The 18,459-nt window shown below is 41.7% G+C and overlaps 1 protein-coding gene across 1 annotated transcript in view; it reads left to right on the top strand.

Moving 5' to 3' along the window:
* Positions 1–18,459, top strand: part of C8B (complement C8 beta chain) — a 44,165-nt gene that overhangs the window by 17,462 nt on the left and 8,244 nt on the right. Inside the window, exons 6-9 of the mRNA XM_026707277.2 lie at positions 23–220; positions 1,425–1,665; positions 13,845–13,973; positions 15,553–15,716. Coding sequence (XP_026563062.1) covers positions 23–220; positions 1,425–1,665; positions 13,845–13,973; positions 15,553–15,716 — 732 coding nt within the window. The remainder of the gene's footprint in view (positions 1–22; positions 221–1,424; positions 1,666–13,844; positions 13,974–15,552; positions 15,717–18,459) is intronic.

Raw genomic sequence — 18,459 nt, 5'->3', positions numbered from 1 at the left:
TTTTCCCTTGCTTTGTGTTTAGACCAAAGGCAAATATGAATTTTCAATGACTGCACACGAATCATATTCAAGTTTTGAACACAGCGTCTCCAGGGAAAAATCAAAAGAAGAAAGTTTTGGCTTTGGACTAATTATACCTGGTTTATTTCAATTTAGTTACAGTAAGGCTGACAAGCGATATCAAAAATTTGCTAGCAGGACGAAAAGATTTTCTTCAACGGTAAACTTTTCTTGTGCTTCTTCTTAGGCTTACTTTAGTTTGTTCAACACACAATAGAATTAAAATACATTAGAATTAAAATATGAGCAGTAGAAAAACATGTAACATTTTTTTGAAATTATGAAAAACAAGATATTTTTTATTTTCTTCCGGGATTCATATATTTTGCTTATAGCGAGCATTGCCAGACAATCTCCATCTGTAGCTAACGTATAGTGTGTCATCTCTTTCTGCATTGATAACAATGTTTAGTTTACTTCCTGTAAATGGAGGTACTCAGATAAATTATTTTTTATTCTAGGAAAAAAGGCAGGATATAATCTAATAAATAAATCACAAAAATGTTTTAATAATGTTTGGATGTCATTAAATGTAGCATTTACTATACATGGACATATTTGTACGGATAACATTTTTTGCAAAAGAATTACTGGCTCCCCCCCCAAAAAATAAATAAATAAATATATTCATTTGACAAACTTGGCAAGGGACATGGCAGTGATATGAAGATATCTTTGAAAGGGTGGGGGCCAGATAGGGACTAATTCCAGCACCCTCTTTTAAAGCCTAGGGCTTTCAATAAATAATATAACTATGTTATGCACTATGAGAGCTTTCTGGAAAAAAAAATCTGTCAAAAGCAAATTCACACCAAAATGAGTCTGTAAAAGATTGAATGTAGTACAGCATTATTGTGGAACGATCACTTTGTAATTTAAAAATGAATGAGCCAATATCTAGAATCAAACTCCGTTTCACGTTACATATTGGGTTCTTTCAACCATTTAAGACATTCTTGCAACATATATTTAACAATGTATTTCCAACATATACAAGTAGTCCTCGACTTATGTCCACAATTGAGCCCAAAATTTTGTGTTGTGATGTGAGACATTTGTTAAATGAGTTTTACAACCTTTCTAGCCACCGTTCTTAAGGGAATCACCTCAGTTGATAAGTTAGTAACCTGGTTGTACAGTTTCCCCATTGAATTTGCTCGACAGAAGGTCACAACAGGGGATCACATCACCTTGGGACACAGCAACAGTCATAATCATGAACCAGTCGCCCAGCATCTGAATTTTGATCACATGATGCTGCAAAGGTGGTATCTGTGGGAAATGGTCATAAGTCACATTTTTTTCAGGGCTGTTATATCTTTCAATGGTAGTTAATGTAAATCTCTTCTGATGCTTTCCTTTAGTCTAGCAGGTTTATCCACGCATATGCAGAGCTGGAAGTTGCTCAATATAAATTGAAGAGACAGGACTTAATGCTTCACCCTGACTTCTTCCAAAAAGTCCTTCGTTTGCCTCTGGTGTATAGCTACGGAGAATATCGAGAACTCTTCAGAGACTACGGGACGCATTACATCACTGAAGCAATTCTTGGTGGCACTTATGAATATGTTTTGATCATGAACAGTAATGAGCTGCAGAAGGAAGGTAGGATTGAGGAGAGCGGATTGTCCGTTAACTAAATGGTTTATGATGAGTTTTTGAAAGGTTTTATCTTGTCTTGAAAATGCACGTTCAAATTTAACATGGCTCAACGTGATTCAAAATGAATTCATTGAAAGAAATGATGGATTTGTGTTAATTAATTTTCCATTGTTCTATGAGGTTTGGTTAGTTTGACCATTCTAGAGACTGATTGCTGGATTCTTGCAAAAATGGGACCACTTAAAATGTATCCATTTTTAAAAAATCTAACACATTGATATCATCTGTCCCTTTTGATATGATAATTGTATATCATGTAAATCCTGTGAAATGGACACCTAAAAGAATATTGCGTTACAAACTACCTCTCATTGTGTATGTATGTGTGTGTGTGTGTGTATATATATATATATATATATATATATATATTTTTTTCTAGTTCGGTTTTGTATGTGGATCTTTGTTGTTGGTTTCTCCGTAAGATTAATATCTGGCATATATATTCATCATCTTCAGGCTTCTGTCTCGGCCTGTGCTTTCAGGTAATAGATATATAGTGGGGTGGGACTATTGGGTGGGATCACACATCAAGTCCCCACTGGCATATATATATATATATATATATACACACATATATATATATATATATATATATATATACACACATACATATATATATATATATATATATACACACATATATATATATAAACAATAAAACACACACACACACACACACACACACACACACATATATATATATATATATATATATATATATATATATATATATATGTAGATCTTTGGTTGTTCGGGTTTTCTCCCGCGTAAGATTTGAAGTATCTAGGCAACGTTTCGATGAAGTCTCATTCATCATCTTCAGGCTTCTGTCTCCAGCTCTGTGCTTCTCAGAGTAATGGAGATTGCAGCTGCTTCCTCCTTTTAACTGCCAGTGGGGTGGAACTTGATTGGGTGGGGGCTTGGCTGTGTTCTGATTGGGTGGGGGTGTGTTCTCATTGGTAGGGGTTTGGCTGTGTTCTGATTGGTTGGGGGGTTAGCCGTGTTCTGATTGGTTGGAGCGTGTTCTGTTCAGGAGGGGCTTGGTTGTGCTCAGGTTAGTTTTAGTTGCTGGGGATTTGAGCTGGAGAGTTGTGATCTTGCTGTTTGGCTTCTAGTTCGTGGTCCTGCTGCATCTTCATAGTGGGTGTTGGTTTGCTTCATGTATGGCTCAGAGGGGTTTGAAGTGGGTAGTGATGCAGCTGCAGTGCAGCTTCTGGTCCATGGTCGTTTCTCATTTTCTGAATGGGTGGGAGTCTGTTTTCTACATGGAAGTGTGGTGGTGGCATCTTGTGTGGCTCTCATGGGTGTGGGTCCAGTGTCCTTCTTCATGTTAGGTACTCGTCTGTTCATGAGGCGGGTTTCCAAATGGCTGGAAGGCGGGAGGTGTCATCTCGTTTGTTCATGCTGTGTGGGCGTTTTTCTATCTCTATGGCTTCTCTGATTATTCTGCTGTTGAAGTGTTCAGTTTTGGCGATAGTTCTGGTATTTTTAAAATCAATTTCATGTCCTGTGGCTTTGAGGTGTTGGACCAGGGAAGAGGTCGTTTCTTCTTTTTGATTGAGTTCTTATGTTCTTCAATGCGTGCGCTTATTCTTCTGTTAGTTTGTCCAATGTATGTGTTAGGGCAGGCTGTGCAGGGGATTTCGTATACTCCTTGGTTTTCTAATTCGATTTTGTCTTTGGGGTTTCTTAGGATGGTGGATATTTTTTTGTTTGTGCAGAATGCTGTTTTGATGTTGTGTTTTTGGAGGATCTTGCTAATTTTGTCTGTAGTGCCTTTTATATATGGGAGGAGGGCTTTTCCGTTTTCTTGTTCTCTGTCTTGGATTTTGGTTGGGGCTTCTTTTTGGATTAGGTGGGTAATCTTCTTTCTTTGGAATCCATTGGCTGTGAGTACGTTGGTGAGAGTGTGTAGTTCGGTTTTTGGTGTTGTTCATCGTTGCTAAGCATTTTGTTCTGGAGATGAGTGTCTTGGCTACGGAATTGATCTGTGCTGGGTGGTGGTGTGAGAGTGCATGTAGATAGCGGTTAGTATGTGTTTTCTTCTGGTAGATGGTGTGTCCTAGGGAGCCATCGGATCTTTTGTATACCAAGACATCTAGGAAGGGAAGTTGATTGTTGGCTTCTGTTTCCATGGTGAATTGTATTTTGGGGTGTAGACTGTTGAGGTATGTGAGGAAGTTGTTCAGTTTTTCTTTCCCGTGTGGCCAGATTATGAAGGTGTCATCTACGTATCTGAGCCAGAGTTTGGGTTTGTGGTCGTATTTTTCTAGAGCTTGTGTTTCAAAGTGTTCCATGTAGAGGTTTGCAATGACAGGTGAGAGGGGTGATCCCATAGGTGCTCCTTCTATTTGTTTGTATTTTTGTCCATTGTAGGTGAAGTAAGTATTGGATAGGCAGTGGTTGGTTAGATCTAGGATGTGCTTGGGGGGGTTGTATTTGTTTTGGATGGCTGTCAAGGCTTCTTTTATTGGCACTTGGGTGAAGAGGGATGTGACATCGAAGCTTACTAGTAGGTCGCTAGGTTGTAAGTTTTGTTTCTTTATGATCTCGATGAACTGGAATGAGTTTCTTACGTGTGAGTTGATGGATTCTGCATAGGGTTGTAGTTGTTTGGCAAGAAATTTGGCCAGGTTTTGTAGAGGTGAGCCTATGGAGCTGACTATTGGTCTGAGTGGGGTTCCTTCTTTGTGTATTTTGGGGAGACCATAAAGCTTGGGGCATCTGGATGATTTTTCTCTGGGTATGATTCCTTGCTGGATTTCTTCACTGATGGGGGAGGCTTTTATTTTGGATTTGGTAGTTTTTTCTAGGTAGGTGGTGGGGTCTGTCTTTAGGGGTTTGTATGTGGGGTCTTGGAGTAGGTTGGTTAGCTTGGTTTGGTAGTCAGATGTGTTCATCAAACTAACAGAAGAATAAGCGCACGCATTGAAGAACATAAGAACTCAATCAAAAAAGAAGAAACGACCTCTTCCCTGGTCCAACACCTCAAAGCCACAGGACATGAAATTGATTTTAAAAATACCAGAACTATCGCCAAAACTGAACACTTCAACAGCAGAATAATCAGAGAAGCCATAGAGATAGAAAAACGCCCACACAGCATGAACAAACGAGATGACACCTCCCGCCTTCCAGCCATTTGGAAACCCGCCCTCATGAACAGACGAGTACCTAACATGAAGAAGGACACTGGACCCACACCCATGAGAGCCACACAAGATGCCACCACCACACTTCCATGTAGAAAACAGACTCCCACCCATTCAGAAAATGAGAAACGACCATGGACCAGAAGCTGCACTGCAGCTGCATCACTACCCACTTCAAACCCCTCTGAGCCATACATGAAGCAAACCAACACCCACTATGAAGATGCAGCAGGACCACGAACTAGAAGCCAAACAGCAAGATCACAACTCTCCAGCTCAAATCCCCCAGCAACTAAAACTAACCTGAGCACAACCAAGCCCCCTCCTGAACAGAACACGCCTCCAACCAATCAGAACACGGCTAACCCCCAACCAATCAGAACACAGCCAAACCCCCTACCAATGAGAACACACCCCACCCAATCAGAACACAGCCAAGCCCCCACCCAATCAAGTTCCACCCCCACTGGCAGTTAAAAGGAGGAAGCAGCTGCAATCTCCATTACTCTGAGAAGCACAGAGCTGGAGACAGAAGCCTGAAGATGATGAATGAGACTTCATCGAACGTTGCCTAGATACTTCAAATCTTGCGGGAGAAAACCCGAACAACCAAAGATCTACATATAAATACCCGAGAACCTCAGAAAACATATATATATATATATATATATATATATATATATATATTTTCTGAGGTTCTCGCGGGTATTTATATGTGGATCTTTGGTTGTTCGGGTTTTCTCCCACGTAAGATTCGAAGTATCTAGGCAACGTTTCGATGAAGTCTGGAGAGCCGAAACACAGACCACCCTCAAGACAGACACACACACCAACAAACTCAGGAAACTACAACAACGCCAGAAACCAACTCCTCCCCCCACACAGCCACACATGAAACAAACAGTGCACAACATCTCAGACAAGATCCTCACTGAAGCTGAAACCAAGGTCCTTTCAAAAGGATTCAACTTTGCTGTCGCTCCCAAACACATCCCCACAGAAACCATCATATGCGGAGTTGAAACCAGCCTGACCAAAACCAACCCTGATGGTGCTAATAAAATCAGACTCGAAATCACCAACATCCTCTGCACTAGCAAACCACCCAAAAGCAACTTATCCAAAGAAGAACAAACTGCACTACTTAACCTGAAAGAAGACACCAGCATAATAATCCTACCAGCAGACAAGGGCAACGCGACAGTGGTAATGAACACATCTGACTACCAAACCAAGTTAAACAACCTACTCCAAGACCCCACATACAAACCCCTAAAGACAGACCCCACCACCTACTTAGAAAAAACTACCAAATCCAAAATAAAAGCCTCCCCCATCAGTGAAGAAATCCAGCAAGGAATCATACCCAGAGAAAAATCATCCAGATGCCCCAAGCTTTATGGTCTCCCCAAAATACACAAAGAAGGAACCCCACTCAGACCAATAGTCAGCTCCATAGGCTCACCTCTACAAAACCTGGCCAAATTTCTCGCCAAACAACTACAACCCTATGCAGAATCCATCAACTCACACGTAAGAAACTCATTCCAGTTCATCGAGATCATAAAGAAACAAAACTTACAACCTAGCGACCTACTAGTAAGCTTCGATGTCATATCCCTCTTCACCCAAGTGCCAATAAAAGAAGCCTTGACAGCCATCCAAAACAAATACAACCCCCCCCAAGCACATCCTAGATCTAACCAACCACTGCCTATCCAATACATACTTCACCTACAATGGACAAAAATACAAACAAATAGAAGGAGCACCCATGGGATCACTCCTCTCACCTGTCATCGCAAACCTCTACATGGAACACTTTGAAACACAAGCTCTAGAAAAATACGACCACAAACCCAAACTCTGGCTCAGATACGTAGATGACACCTTCATAATCTGGCCACACGGGAAAGAAAAACTGAACAACTTCCTCACACACCTCAACAGCCTACACCCCAAAATACAATTCACCATGGAAACAGAAGCCAACAATCAACTTCCTTCCTAGATGTCTTGGTATACAAAAGATCCAATGGCTCCCTAGGACACACCATCTACCAGAAGAAAACACATACTAACCGCTATCTACATGCACTGTCACACCACCACCCAGCACAGATCAATTCCGTAGCCAAGACACTCATCTCCAGAACAAAATGCTTAGCCGATGAACAACACCAAAAAACCGAACTACACACTCTCACCAACGTACTTACAGCCAATGGATTCCAAAGAAAGAAGATTACCCACCTAATCCAAAAAAACCCCAACCAAAATCCAAGACAGAGAACAAGAAAACGGCAAAGCCCTCCTCCCATATATAAAAGGCACTACAGACAAAATTAGCAAGATCCTCCAAAAACACAACATCAAAACAGCATTCTGCACAAACAGAAAAATATCCACCATCCTAAGAAACCCCAAAGACAAAATCGAATTAGAAAACCAAGGAGTATACGAAATCCCCTGCACTGCCTGCCCTACCACATACATTGGACAAACTAACAGAAGAATAAGTGCACGCATTGAAGAACATAAGAACTCAATCAAAAAGAAGAAACGACCTCTTCCCTGGTCCAACACCTCAAAGCCACAGGACATGAAATTGATTTTAAAAATACCAGAACTATCGCCAAAACCGAACACTTCAACAGCAGAATAATCAGAGAAGCCATAGAGATAGAAAACCCCACACAGCATGAACAAACGAGATGACACCTCCCGCCTTCCAGCCATTTGGAAACCCGCCCTCATGAACAGGCAGTACCTAACATGAAGAATGACACCAGACCCACACCCATGAGAGCCACACAAGATGCCACCACCACACTTCCATGTAGAAAACAGACTCACACCCACTCAGAAGATGAGACACGACCATGGACCAGAAGCTGCACTGCAGCTGCATCACTACCCACTTCAAACCCCTCCGAGCCATACATGAAGCAAACCGACACCCACTATGAAGATGCAGCACGACCATGAACTCGAAGCCAAACAGCAAGATCACAGCTCACCAACTCAAATCCCCCAGCAACTAAGACTAACCTGAGCACAACCAAGCCCCCACCTGAACAGAACACGCCTCCAACCAATCAGAACACGGCCAACCCCCAACCAATCAGAACACAGCCAAACCCCCTACCAATGAGAACACACCCCCACCCAATCAGAACACAGCCAAGCCCCCACCCAATCAAGTCCCACCCCCACTAGCAGTTAAAAGGAAGAAGCAGCTGCAATCTCACATCACTCTGAGAAGCACAGAGCCGGAGACAGAAGCCTGAAGATGATGAATGAGACTTCATCGAAACGTTGCCTAGATACTTGAATCTTACGCGGAGAAAACCCGAACAACCAAAGATCCACATATATATATATATATATATATATATATATATATATATATATATATATATATATATATATATATATATATATATATATATATATATATGAATTTTCACAGGTACAGGTATGCAGGTCTTGGCGTGTTCAGGTCTTTTCCCGTGTAAGATTGAGAGTATCTTGCTGATGTTTTGATGAGGTCCCACTCGCCATCTTCAGGCTGGTATTTTCGGCTTTGTGCTTGTGTGAGCAAAGCGTGAATGGAGCTGCCGTCTCCCTATAAATACTGGTGTGGAGGTTGGCTATGTTGTTATTTCTTGATTGGTTGATGGAATTGATGTTTTCAGATTGGCTGGCTTTTTCGTAAGAACATGTGTGGCTGACGTATTAGCTGTGTGTCTATCAGCCTCCTGTGTTGTAAAGACCTGGGTAATGGGCTGTGTTGATGACCTTCTGAGTTTTATTGTTGTGACATCCTGGGTCTTGTGCTATAATCTCCTGGGTTGTTTGCTGTGTTGTAACATCCTGAGGTTTTGTGGTGTAACCTCTTGAGTTCCGTGATGTGATATCCTGAGCGGGGGGCTGTGATGTGACGTTCCGGGTTTTGGTTTGGCTCCGAGTTTGAGGCCTGGCTATGTGTTCATGGCGTGTGTCAGTTTGCTTGGTTTGGGGGTCATGGTGTGCGGCAGCTGGTGATGCAGCCGTGGTCTGGTTTCTGGATGGTGGTTGCCTTTTGTCTATGGGGTGGGTTTGGGTTTGAGTCTGGTGAGGGAGATTGGTGGTGGCATCATGTGTTGTTTTGGGTCCAGTGCTGGGATTTGTTTGTTGATAAGGGCTAGTTTCCAGATGTCTGGTAGGTGGGAGGTATCATCCTGTTTATTCAAGTTATGGGGGTGTTTCTCTATTTTGATGGCTTCCCTGATTCAGTACTGATTCAGTGTTCAGTACTGGAGATTAATTTGGTTCCCTCAAAATTAATTTCATGTCCTGTGGCTTTAAGGTGCTGGAAAAGGGAGAGAGTATTTTCTTTTTTTCTGACTGCGTTCTTGTGTTCTGCGATGCATGCATTTATTCTTCTGTTGGTTTGTCCAATGTATGTGGCTGAGCAATTGTTGCATGGTATTTCATAAACTCCTTGGTTTTCTAGCTGGATTTTGTCTTTGGGGTTTCTTAGGATGTTGGGTACTTTTTGGTCAGTGGAGAATTTTGCTGATTTTATCTGTGGTGCCTCTGATGTAGGGGAAGAGGGTGATACCATTGTCCTGTTCTGTGTCTCAGTTTCTGGGTGTCTCCTTTAGGATTAGGTTGGTAATTGTGTTTCTTTGGAATCCATTGGAAATTAATACGTTAGTGAGGGTGTGTAATTTTGTTCTCAGGTGGCCTTTGTCAGCTAGGTGTTTGGTTCTGGAGATGAGGGTCTTGGCTACAGAGTTGATCTGTGCAGGGTGATGATGGGATTGTGCATTTAAGAAGAGGTTGGTGTGTGTTTTCCTCCGGTGGATGGTGTGTCCTAGGGAGCCATTGGATTTTTTGTAAATTAGGACGTCCAGGAAGGGAAGTTCGTTGTTGGCTTCTGTTTCCATGGTGAATTGTATTTTGGGGTGTAGGCTGTTGAGGTGTGTGAGGAAGTTGTCAGTTTTTCTTTCCCATGTGGGCCAAATTACGAAAATGTGATCTACATATCTAAGCCAGAGTTTGGGTTTGTGTTCGGATTTGTCTAGAGCATTGGTTTCAAAGTGTTCCATGTATAGATTAGCAATGACAGGTGAGAGGGGTGATCCCATAGGTGCTCCTTCTATCTGTTTGTATCTTTGTCTATTGTGGATGAAGTATGTATTGGTTAGGCAGTGGTTGGTCAGAATTAGGATGTGCTTAGTGGGGTTGTATTTGTTTTGGATGGCTGTCAGGGCTTCCTTAATAGGTACTTGGGTGAAAAGGAATATGACATCGAATCTCAGGAGTAGGTCGCCAGGTTGTAGGTTTTGTTTCTTTATTGTTTCTATGAAGTGAAAAGAGTTTTGTACGTGTGAGGTGATGTGTAGGCCTGGAGTTGTTTGGTGAGAAATTTGCAAGATTCTGTAGAGGTGAGCCTATGGAGCTGACTATGGGTCTGAGTGGTGTTCCTTCTTTCTGTATCTTGGGGAAGCCATAGAGTTTAGGGCATCTGGATGATTTTTCTCTGGGGATGATTCTTTGCTGGATCTCTTCACTGATGGGGGAGGCTTTTATTTTGGATTTGGTGGTTTTTTTCAAGATAGGTGGTGGGATCAGTATTTAGAGGTTTGTAAGCGGGGTCTTGGAGAAGGTTGGATAGTTTGGATTGGTAGTCTGATGTGTTCATCACGACCGTGGCATTGCCTTTATCTTCTGGGAGAATGATTATGTTGTTGCCTTTCCTCAGGTTGGTGAGTGCTTTTTGTTCTTCTCTGTGTAAGTTGCTTCTGGATGGACTGCTGGAGCAGAGGACGTTGGTGACTTCAAGCCTGATTTTATTGGCTACATCTGGGTTAATTTTGGTTAGGCTAGCTTCAACTCTGCGTATAATGTTTTAGGTGGGGATGCGTTTGGGGGCGACTGCAAAGTGGAATCCCTTGGAAAGGACATTGGTTTCTGCTCTGGTGAGGGTTCTGTCTGATATGTTGTGTGCTGTTTGTTTCATGCGTTGTTGTGGGGGTGGGTGGGCTTCTGGTGTTTCTCTAGTCTGTAGATTTGCTGTTGTGTGTGTCTGTCTTGTGGGAGTTTTCTGTTTTGGCTCTCCAGAGGGCTAGTTGTTTGGATTTGTCCCTGTTGAGTGGATTTTATTGCTGAGTTTGAGGTGGAGAGTAAGTAGGTGCCTGTTGGTTTGGTCTAGCAGGAATCTTTTCCTGTGGAGGTCATTTCTGATTAGGGAATGAAATTAGCTCTAATCAGAAATGAACTCCACATGAAAAGATTCCTACCCTCACCCCCCCTCCCTGACCAAATGGGAGGCCCTAAATCATTTCTGACAAATGGCAGTCCAATCTCTTCTTGAAAGTCTCAAGTGATGATGCTCCCACAACTTCCGAGGGCAAGCTGTTCCATTGGTTTGTCGTTCTCACTGTCAGAAAGTTTCTCCTTATTTCCAGGTTAAATATCTCCTGTTCAGTTTCCATCCATTATTCCTCCCAATTAGCCACTTTTCTGCCAACAATCATAGAAGTGCCCTCATTTTACTTTTGTGGATTTCTTTTCCAAGAAAGACTGGCCAAGTGCATGTCACTGGAGAAAAAAAAATAACAGGTTTTAATTCTCTCAAATTATTGAACTGATTTGGGGTTTGGGGTTTTATGAAGCCCCTCTTTAAAAAAAAATGTGATTGAATCATAGGATATTGAGGTAAGCTATTTTAGCCATCTCAACCACAACTGAGTTATAGAAATCAATTTTAGACAGCTTCCTATCCAGGAAGCAATAGGCAGCTGATTGAAAACCTGGCAGTTACAATGTTCAGATGTCAGCTTCCATTCTTCACCATCCAGTCAGAACTGAAGAAACATCTTGGATGAGAAGCAAAACATCTTCAAGGAAAAAAGAGGAAAGTGCCTTGAAAAGGCACCTTTGGGACAACATGATTTGACCGAGAGTCTCCACAGACATCAGACAGTTAGCTGGCTGAGTGAGAAGTTACCTAAAAGCTGGATCTTATCTCATTCAGGATGTTTGGGATGCACCTGTGCATACCACTGGAGATTATTATTTAGAAATTCTTTTGCAAACATGTATATGAGTTGAGAACATCCCTTTGGGACAATTATGTGATTAAGTGAGAAAGCCTGAAAGTTCAACACCTTTACCAAACATTCCAAGACTCCCACTTTTTCTTTTCTTTTCTGAAAGCATCTAGATTGTCCACATCTCGGAAACAGTAAATAATTGACTAGGATGAATCCCCTATCTGACGTTACTCTTACAGCGTGATGGATGCTGCTTTTACAAGGTTACTGGACAGAACAAACAGAACTCTGGGCTGTTAATCAACAGCTTCAGTCCCTTGTTTACCCATTGGCAAAGGGAAGTTGACAAACCATCTGTACAAGCCCTCCTCTGTAAACCATGACCCTGAGCAAGCGGTATTTCCCTGGAGGCTAAGATGTAGATGCTAAGTTTTATTACCCCTGGAGATTTTGCCTCTTAGGGGGGAAAAAAAACAGTGAGCTGGAATGGATGTTAGGTTATGGACTTCCTTTACTTATTTATTTTATTTATTTATAAAATTTATAGACTGCTCATCTTACAACAAGGTAACTATGGGCAGCTTACAATTAAAAAATAATAATAAAACTTTGAAAAGTGTTTTCTATGTGAATCTATGTATAGTCTACTCTTTTCTATATGTTTCTTGGACAAGCCAAATCCTGTTTTCTCTTTATCTTTGTAGCCCACTCTATAAATAGGTAGGACAATTTCTCTTTGGGAGGGCACGCCACTTATTTTTTTATTGTTACTTTGGGTGCCTGCCTCTGAGATTGCTGGATTAGCTGAGTTAATTTTTTTTGGCTTTTGTCGGGCATGAAAAGCCTTGATGATGATATAATATTAAAACTATATAAATTAAAAACATAAATAAGGTAATACAAAATCCAAAACATTATGGTCCAATTAAAAGATGAGAAGGGAAAGAATGGGGGTGAGGGACAGGTAGGATCCCTTGTTAATTGATCAACCATTTTATCAACCATCGATCAACCAATCAATACTCCCCCATTGGAACCCTAAGTCAGTGATGGTTCGCCTGAGCCGGTAGCGCCGATGAGCAGTGGAGAATGAACCAGTTCTCTCCGACTCTCTGCTGTTGGGCCCACCCACCTGCCCGGGCTTCCATACTAACCTTTATGTCCTGCTTTTGAAGTGCACCTGCTTTGTGCGGCACAGCATATTGCCACGTGGCAGCTGCTGAAGCAACAGGGAGAGTGCAGGCTTGCAGGAGGTGAGTCAGAAAGCCTCTGCGCTTGCGCAAAGTGCGTGTTTGGTGCACACGCATGTGCAAAATATTTGCATGCATGCAAAGCACGCCCACCCAGCCATACCCACCAAACCGGTGGTAAAAAAATTTGAAAGACACCACTGCCCTAAGTGTTTCAATTAGTAATTAGTAAATGGTGAGGGAGTACTGTATTCTTCTACTGTAGTATTTAAATCTGAACAGTGAAGCACAACTGGTCATTCCTTATGTGATAGCTTTTCACAAGAGTAATAAATGAATGAATCTTCATAGATTATGCTTGAACTGAGAAGGCTCTTCCATTCTGGAGGACTGGAACTAGTTTTCTATTATCAATCCTGAAAACTGAGGTGTAAGAATGAGGCTTGTTGGAATCCAGATTCAGGTCCACAAGATCAGCCATGGAAACACATTTGGTGATTTGGGGCCAGTTCACTCTCTTCTAGCTTACCTCACAGGTTGCAACTGTGGGGATAAAAAGGGGCCATTTCTGCGTTGCTGCCCTGAACTCCTAGATTGAAAGCAGAACATTAAGGTAACCTCAAAGCAAGTATGTGGATATGAGGTTGAAAATTAAGGGAAGTTGAATCCTTCAAACTGCTTAGATTCTGAATGCAAGCTGGTGTTTTTAATACATGCTTATTCTGTTTTCAAAGGATACAACTTCAGAGATGTCCAATCTTGTACACAACACGGAGTTAAAGCTGGTGTAACTATTACAGAAGTTCGTGTATCAGCAGGAATAACTGTTGGAGGGTGTAATGCCATTTTAAAAGAAATTGGAGGTGAGGCTGTAACCATCAAGTAAATGTCCCATCCCCGCCTCTCTTTCTATGTCTGTCTGTCTGTCTGTCTGTCTGTCTGTCTGTCTATCTATCTATCTATCTATCTATCTATCTATCTATATCTATCTATTATCTATTATCTATCATATCTATCATCTATCTATCATTTATCATCTCTATCATCTCTCTATCATCTATCTATCTATCTATCTATCTATCTATCTATCTATCTATCTATCTATCTCTATCTATCTATCTATCTATCTATCTATCTATCTATCTATCATATCTATCATCTCTCTATCATCTATCATCTCTCTATCATCTATCTATCTATCTATCTCTATATCTATTTATCTATCTATATCTATCTATTATCTATTATCTATCATATCTATCATCTATCTATCATCTATCTATCATCTATCTATCCATCTATATCTATCTATTATCTATTATCTATCATATCTATCATCTATCTATCATCTATCATCTCTATCATCTCTCTATCATCTCTCTCTCTATCTATCTATATCTATCTATTATCTATTATCTATCATATCTATCTATCTATCTATCATCTCTATCATCATCTCTATCATCTATCTATCATCTATCTATCTATCTATCTATCTCTATCTATCTATCTATCTATCTATCTATCTATCTATCTATCTATCTATCTATCTTTCCTCTCTCTCTCTCTCTCTCTCCCTCCCCCCCTCCCGCTCTCTCTCTCATCAACAGTTGCATGATTTTACCTTCCTGCATAGGATAGTTCTAGATCTCTGCCATTTGGAAACCAAATAGTTCCAAACCAGAGTGCAGGTAATCCCTGATTTACTACATAATCGAGCCCAAAATTGCTGTTGCTAAGCAAGACAGTTGTTAAGTAAATTCAAGTAAGTTCTGCCCCATTTTATAGCCTTTCTTACCATAGTTGTTAAATGAATCACTGCGGTTGTTAAGTAAATCTGGCTTCTCTCATTGACTTTGTTTGCCAGAAAATGGCTAGGAAGGTTACAAATGGTGATCACAGTGCAACTGTCATCAATACATGCCCAGTTGTTTAAGTGCCCATATTTTGATCATGTGACTGGGGGGTGATGTAATAGTCATAAGTCTGAAAACCAAACATAAGTCACTTTTTTCAATGCCATGGTAACTTTGAATGGTCACTAAACAAGTGATTGTAACTCAAGGACTAGCTGTACTATAGCTCTACATATGTCTGTTAACAGTATCAGCCTGCTATTTGGAGGATAACCACCGAATGATCTGCATCATTGTCAGGCAATAGCAATAGCACTTATATGCCACTTCGCAGTGCTTTACAGCCCTTTCTAAGTGGATAACAGAGTCAGCATTCCCCCCACCCCCACAATCTGGGTCCTCAGAAGAATAGAAGGCTGAGTTAACCTTGAACCATTCAGAATTGAACTCCTGGAGTGAGCAGTGATTTAGACCTGCAGTACTGCATTCTAACCCCTGCACCACCACGGCAGTTCAGTTGTTGACACAAAAACTATTGTAGACACATAGAAATCCCTAAACAGATGCCTCTTTTCTTTTTCCACAGATACCACATCAGAAAAGAAATTTGTGGAAGACTTTATTGCTCTTGTCCGTGGAGGGGCCAGTGAACACATTACAACACTTGCAAACAAAGACTTGCCCAATGCAGAACTGATGCAAGAGTGGGGGGATGCTGTTCAGTACAACCCAGAGATCATCCGAATGAAGGTTTTGTAAAACATTCATGCCGTACCATTAACCAGCCTCAGAATATTCAGGATGAGGGGGTGGAAAATAGGTGGGTGGAGATTCCTGATGGCGCAGTGGTAAGAATGCAGTATTGCAGGCAAACTCTTCCCACAGCCTGGAGTTCAATCCTGATGGACTCAAGATTGACTTAACCTTCTATCGTTTGAGGTCAGTAAAGTGAGGACTCAGATTGTTGGGCGCAAATATCCTGAGATTGTAAGCTGCTCAGAGAGTGCTGTAAAGCTGGGGTCCTGAACCTCCAGGCCACGGCACATCTTGAAGCATTCAGAACCAGGCTGAGGAAGTGATGGGGTGAGAGAGTACATGCACATCCCCACTTGCATGAACAATGGGCAAGTGCATGAGCACATGCTCCATTTGCACAAACGGTGGGTGCAAGTTTGCCCACCACTCACTTGGAATCTTTCCCTTTGCCCCCCACTGACAGTCTGCAAAGATGAAAAGATTTGGGAACTCTGTTGTGAAGCATTATGGGGAGGTATATAAGTCTAAGTCCATGATGGCGAACCTATGGCACACGTGCCGGAAATGGCGCACAGAGTCACTTCTGCCAGCACATGAGAGGTCGCCTGGAAGAGCCCCACATATGTGCGTGCTGCCCACCCAACAGCTGATTGTTGGGTATCTGGCACACATGCATGGGGAGGTGGGGATGCACGAGAGATTTGCGTGCATGCGCAGAGATGTGCAGCATGTGCAGGGGTGTCTCATGCTCATGTGCAGGGGATGTGGGGGGGACACACACATTGCCTTCTGGGTGCTGGCACATGAGCACATGCTCATGAGCAGCTGCACACTTTTTGGCACAGGGACTCAAAAAGGTTAGCCACCACTGGTCTAAGTGCTATTGCTGTTTTTATTACCCGATAGAAAACAGTGACAGCTTTAAAAGTTTGGACTCCACTTATTGCTAGTGAAACCAAAAGAAAACTCCTGAAAAACCAGAGGATTCTATGTGAATGGACCGGGATGGGGAGCAGGTGTTGTGGATACTGCTGAAAACTGAATAAAGCCACAGATAGCAGGGCTGTATCATTTTTAACAATATTTTCACTCCACACAGGTGGCTCCGTTTTGATTCACAGTGGCTGCTGAAGCATGAGTGTGGATAAGTCCAGGGGAGGGATTCAAAAATCCCAACAACCAGTTCACTGCCCAGTTGCTGGGTGGGCATGGCCATGGTAGGCATGGCCTACCAGAACTTCTGGGAGGGCTGTTTTTCACCTTCCCAAGGGTCCAGAGGCTTCTCTTGGGCCTCTGGGAGGGCAAAAACAGGCTCCCCTGGGCTCTGGGGGCCCTCTGGAAGCTGGAAACTGGCCTGTTTCATGACTTCCGGTACTTCTGGTAGCACCATTTCCCCCCCTCCCAGAGCCTCCGCGCAGACCCTGGACTTATCTGCATCGAAAATGGGCTGTGTGGAGACTCCTAGGAGGGGCAGGGTGAGGTGGGCAGGGACAGTCAGTTGGTTCAAATACTGGTTTGGCGAACCAGATACAAATTTAAGATCTGGTTTTCCTGAACCAGTCCGAACTGGTAGAATCCCACCCCTGGATAAGTCCTTTTGTGGTTGAATGTTTTTGGCAAAGACTTTCAGAATCTAAGCCAATGAATCCACTCCCTGTAGTAGGATGGAAATCAAATACAAAATCTGTAATCAGTCCAAATTTGAACATGATGAATTTGCCTGATTTCCAAACCTGTTGACCCTGTTGAACAAATAAGAAAATCAGCTGATGTCCTTTGGAAAAGAAAAAAAAAATCTGTATGCTTTTTAGTTGGGAGGGAATAAAAGGCAGCCAGAAATTGTACTCAACTCTTGAAGAGGCAATACAGAAAGCATTTTAATCCAATGAGGGTAAATGCATTGATTTCACAGTATTTGAAACACCAGCCCAATGAACAAGCTCTGCCTCAAATGCATTGTGCCGCATGACTAAAATACACTCCTGGGTTGTTACCTATTGCATTAACCAATTTTTGTCCACTGAGAGTTTGTAATTTCATTTGCCTAGCCTACACATAATCAGAAAAAGGAGGCAGAGGCAATTACAATTAAATGCAATAGGAAATGTTCCCAATCTGGGAATATTCCGATTCAGGGAAAAGAATTAGACAAGACTGTTAGAAAACGAAATTATTTTCAGGAAATCACATCACTGAATATTTAGCACAAAGTCAGGGTTGTTCTCCTTTCAAGAAGACTATTGCTCCATTGGATTGTCCATTTTGGTTTAAAGACTTGAATCACAGATGATTCAACCAACACTGTGAAATGAAACCTAATACTGAATCAAACAATTAGGGGATCAAATTGGGAACCTCTGAATTTTCAGACAAAAAAAATCAGACACTTTTGCTTGGGTGTTCAGAAGAAACTTTTCCCAAATTGGATATTTGAATTGATCCAGTTTATTTTGCACTTCTGAATCAAACTTGGCTGCGATTTGTGATAGCTACTGTCAGTACAGTACAGACTAGCAACACAGACACTCTTCTTGGAAGATTACAAGTGGATGGAGGGAAGTGATGTATAATTAATTCTGATTGATTCAAATGCTGCAGCAATTTATTTTTTTTTAAAAGAAATTTACAATTAGTCAATGTGCCCTAAGATCACAGAAGATTATTGGGGAAGAAAAATTCTAATGCTTATTTGCAGCTGCAAATATCCTGTTCTCAATGCTTTTGAGTTTTTCTGGGG

This window comes from Pseudonaja textilis, chromosome 3 (genome assembly GCF_049901715.1).
Source record: "Pseudonaja textilis isolate UNSWEBS1 chromosome 3, rPseTex1.2, whole genome shotgun sequence".
NCBI lineage: Eukaryota > Metazoa > Chordata > Lepidosauria > Squamata > Elapidae > Pseudonaja > Pseudonaja textilis.
Note: the sequence above shows the minus strand (reverse complement) of the source record. Positions and strands in the feature narration are given on the sequence as shown.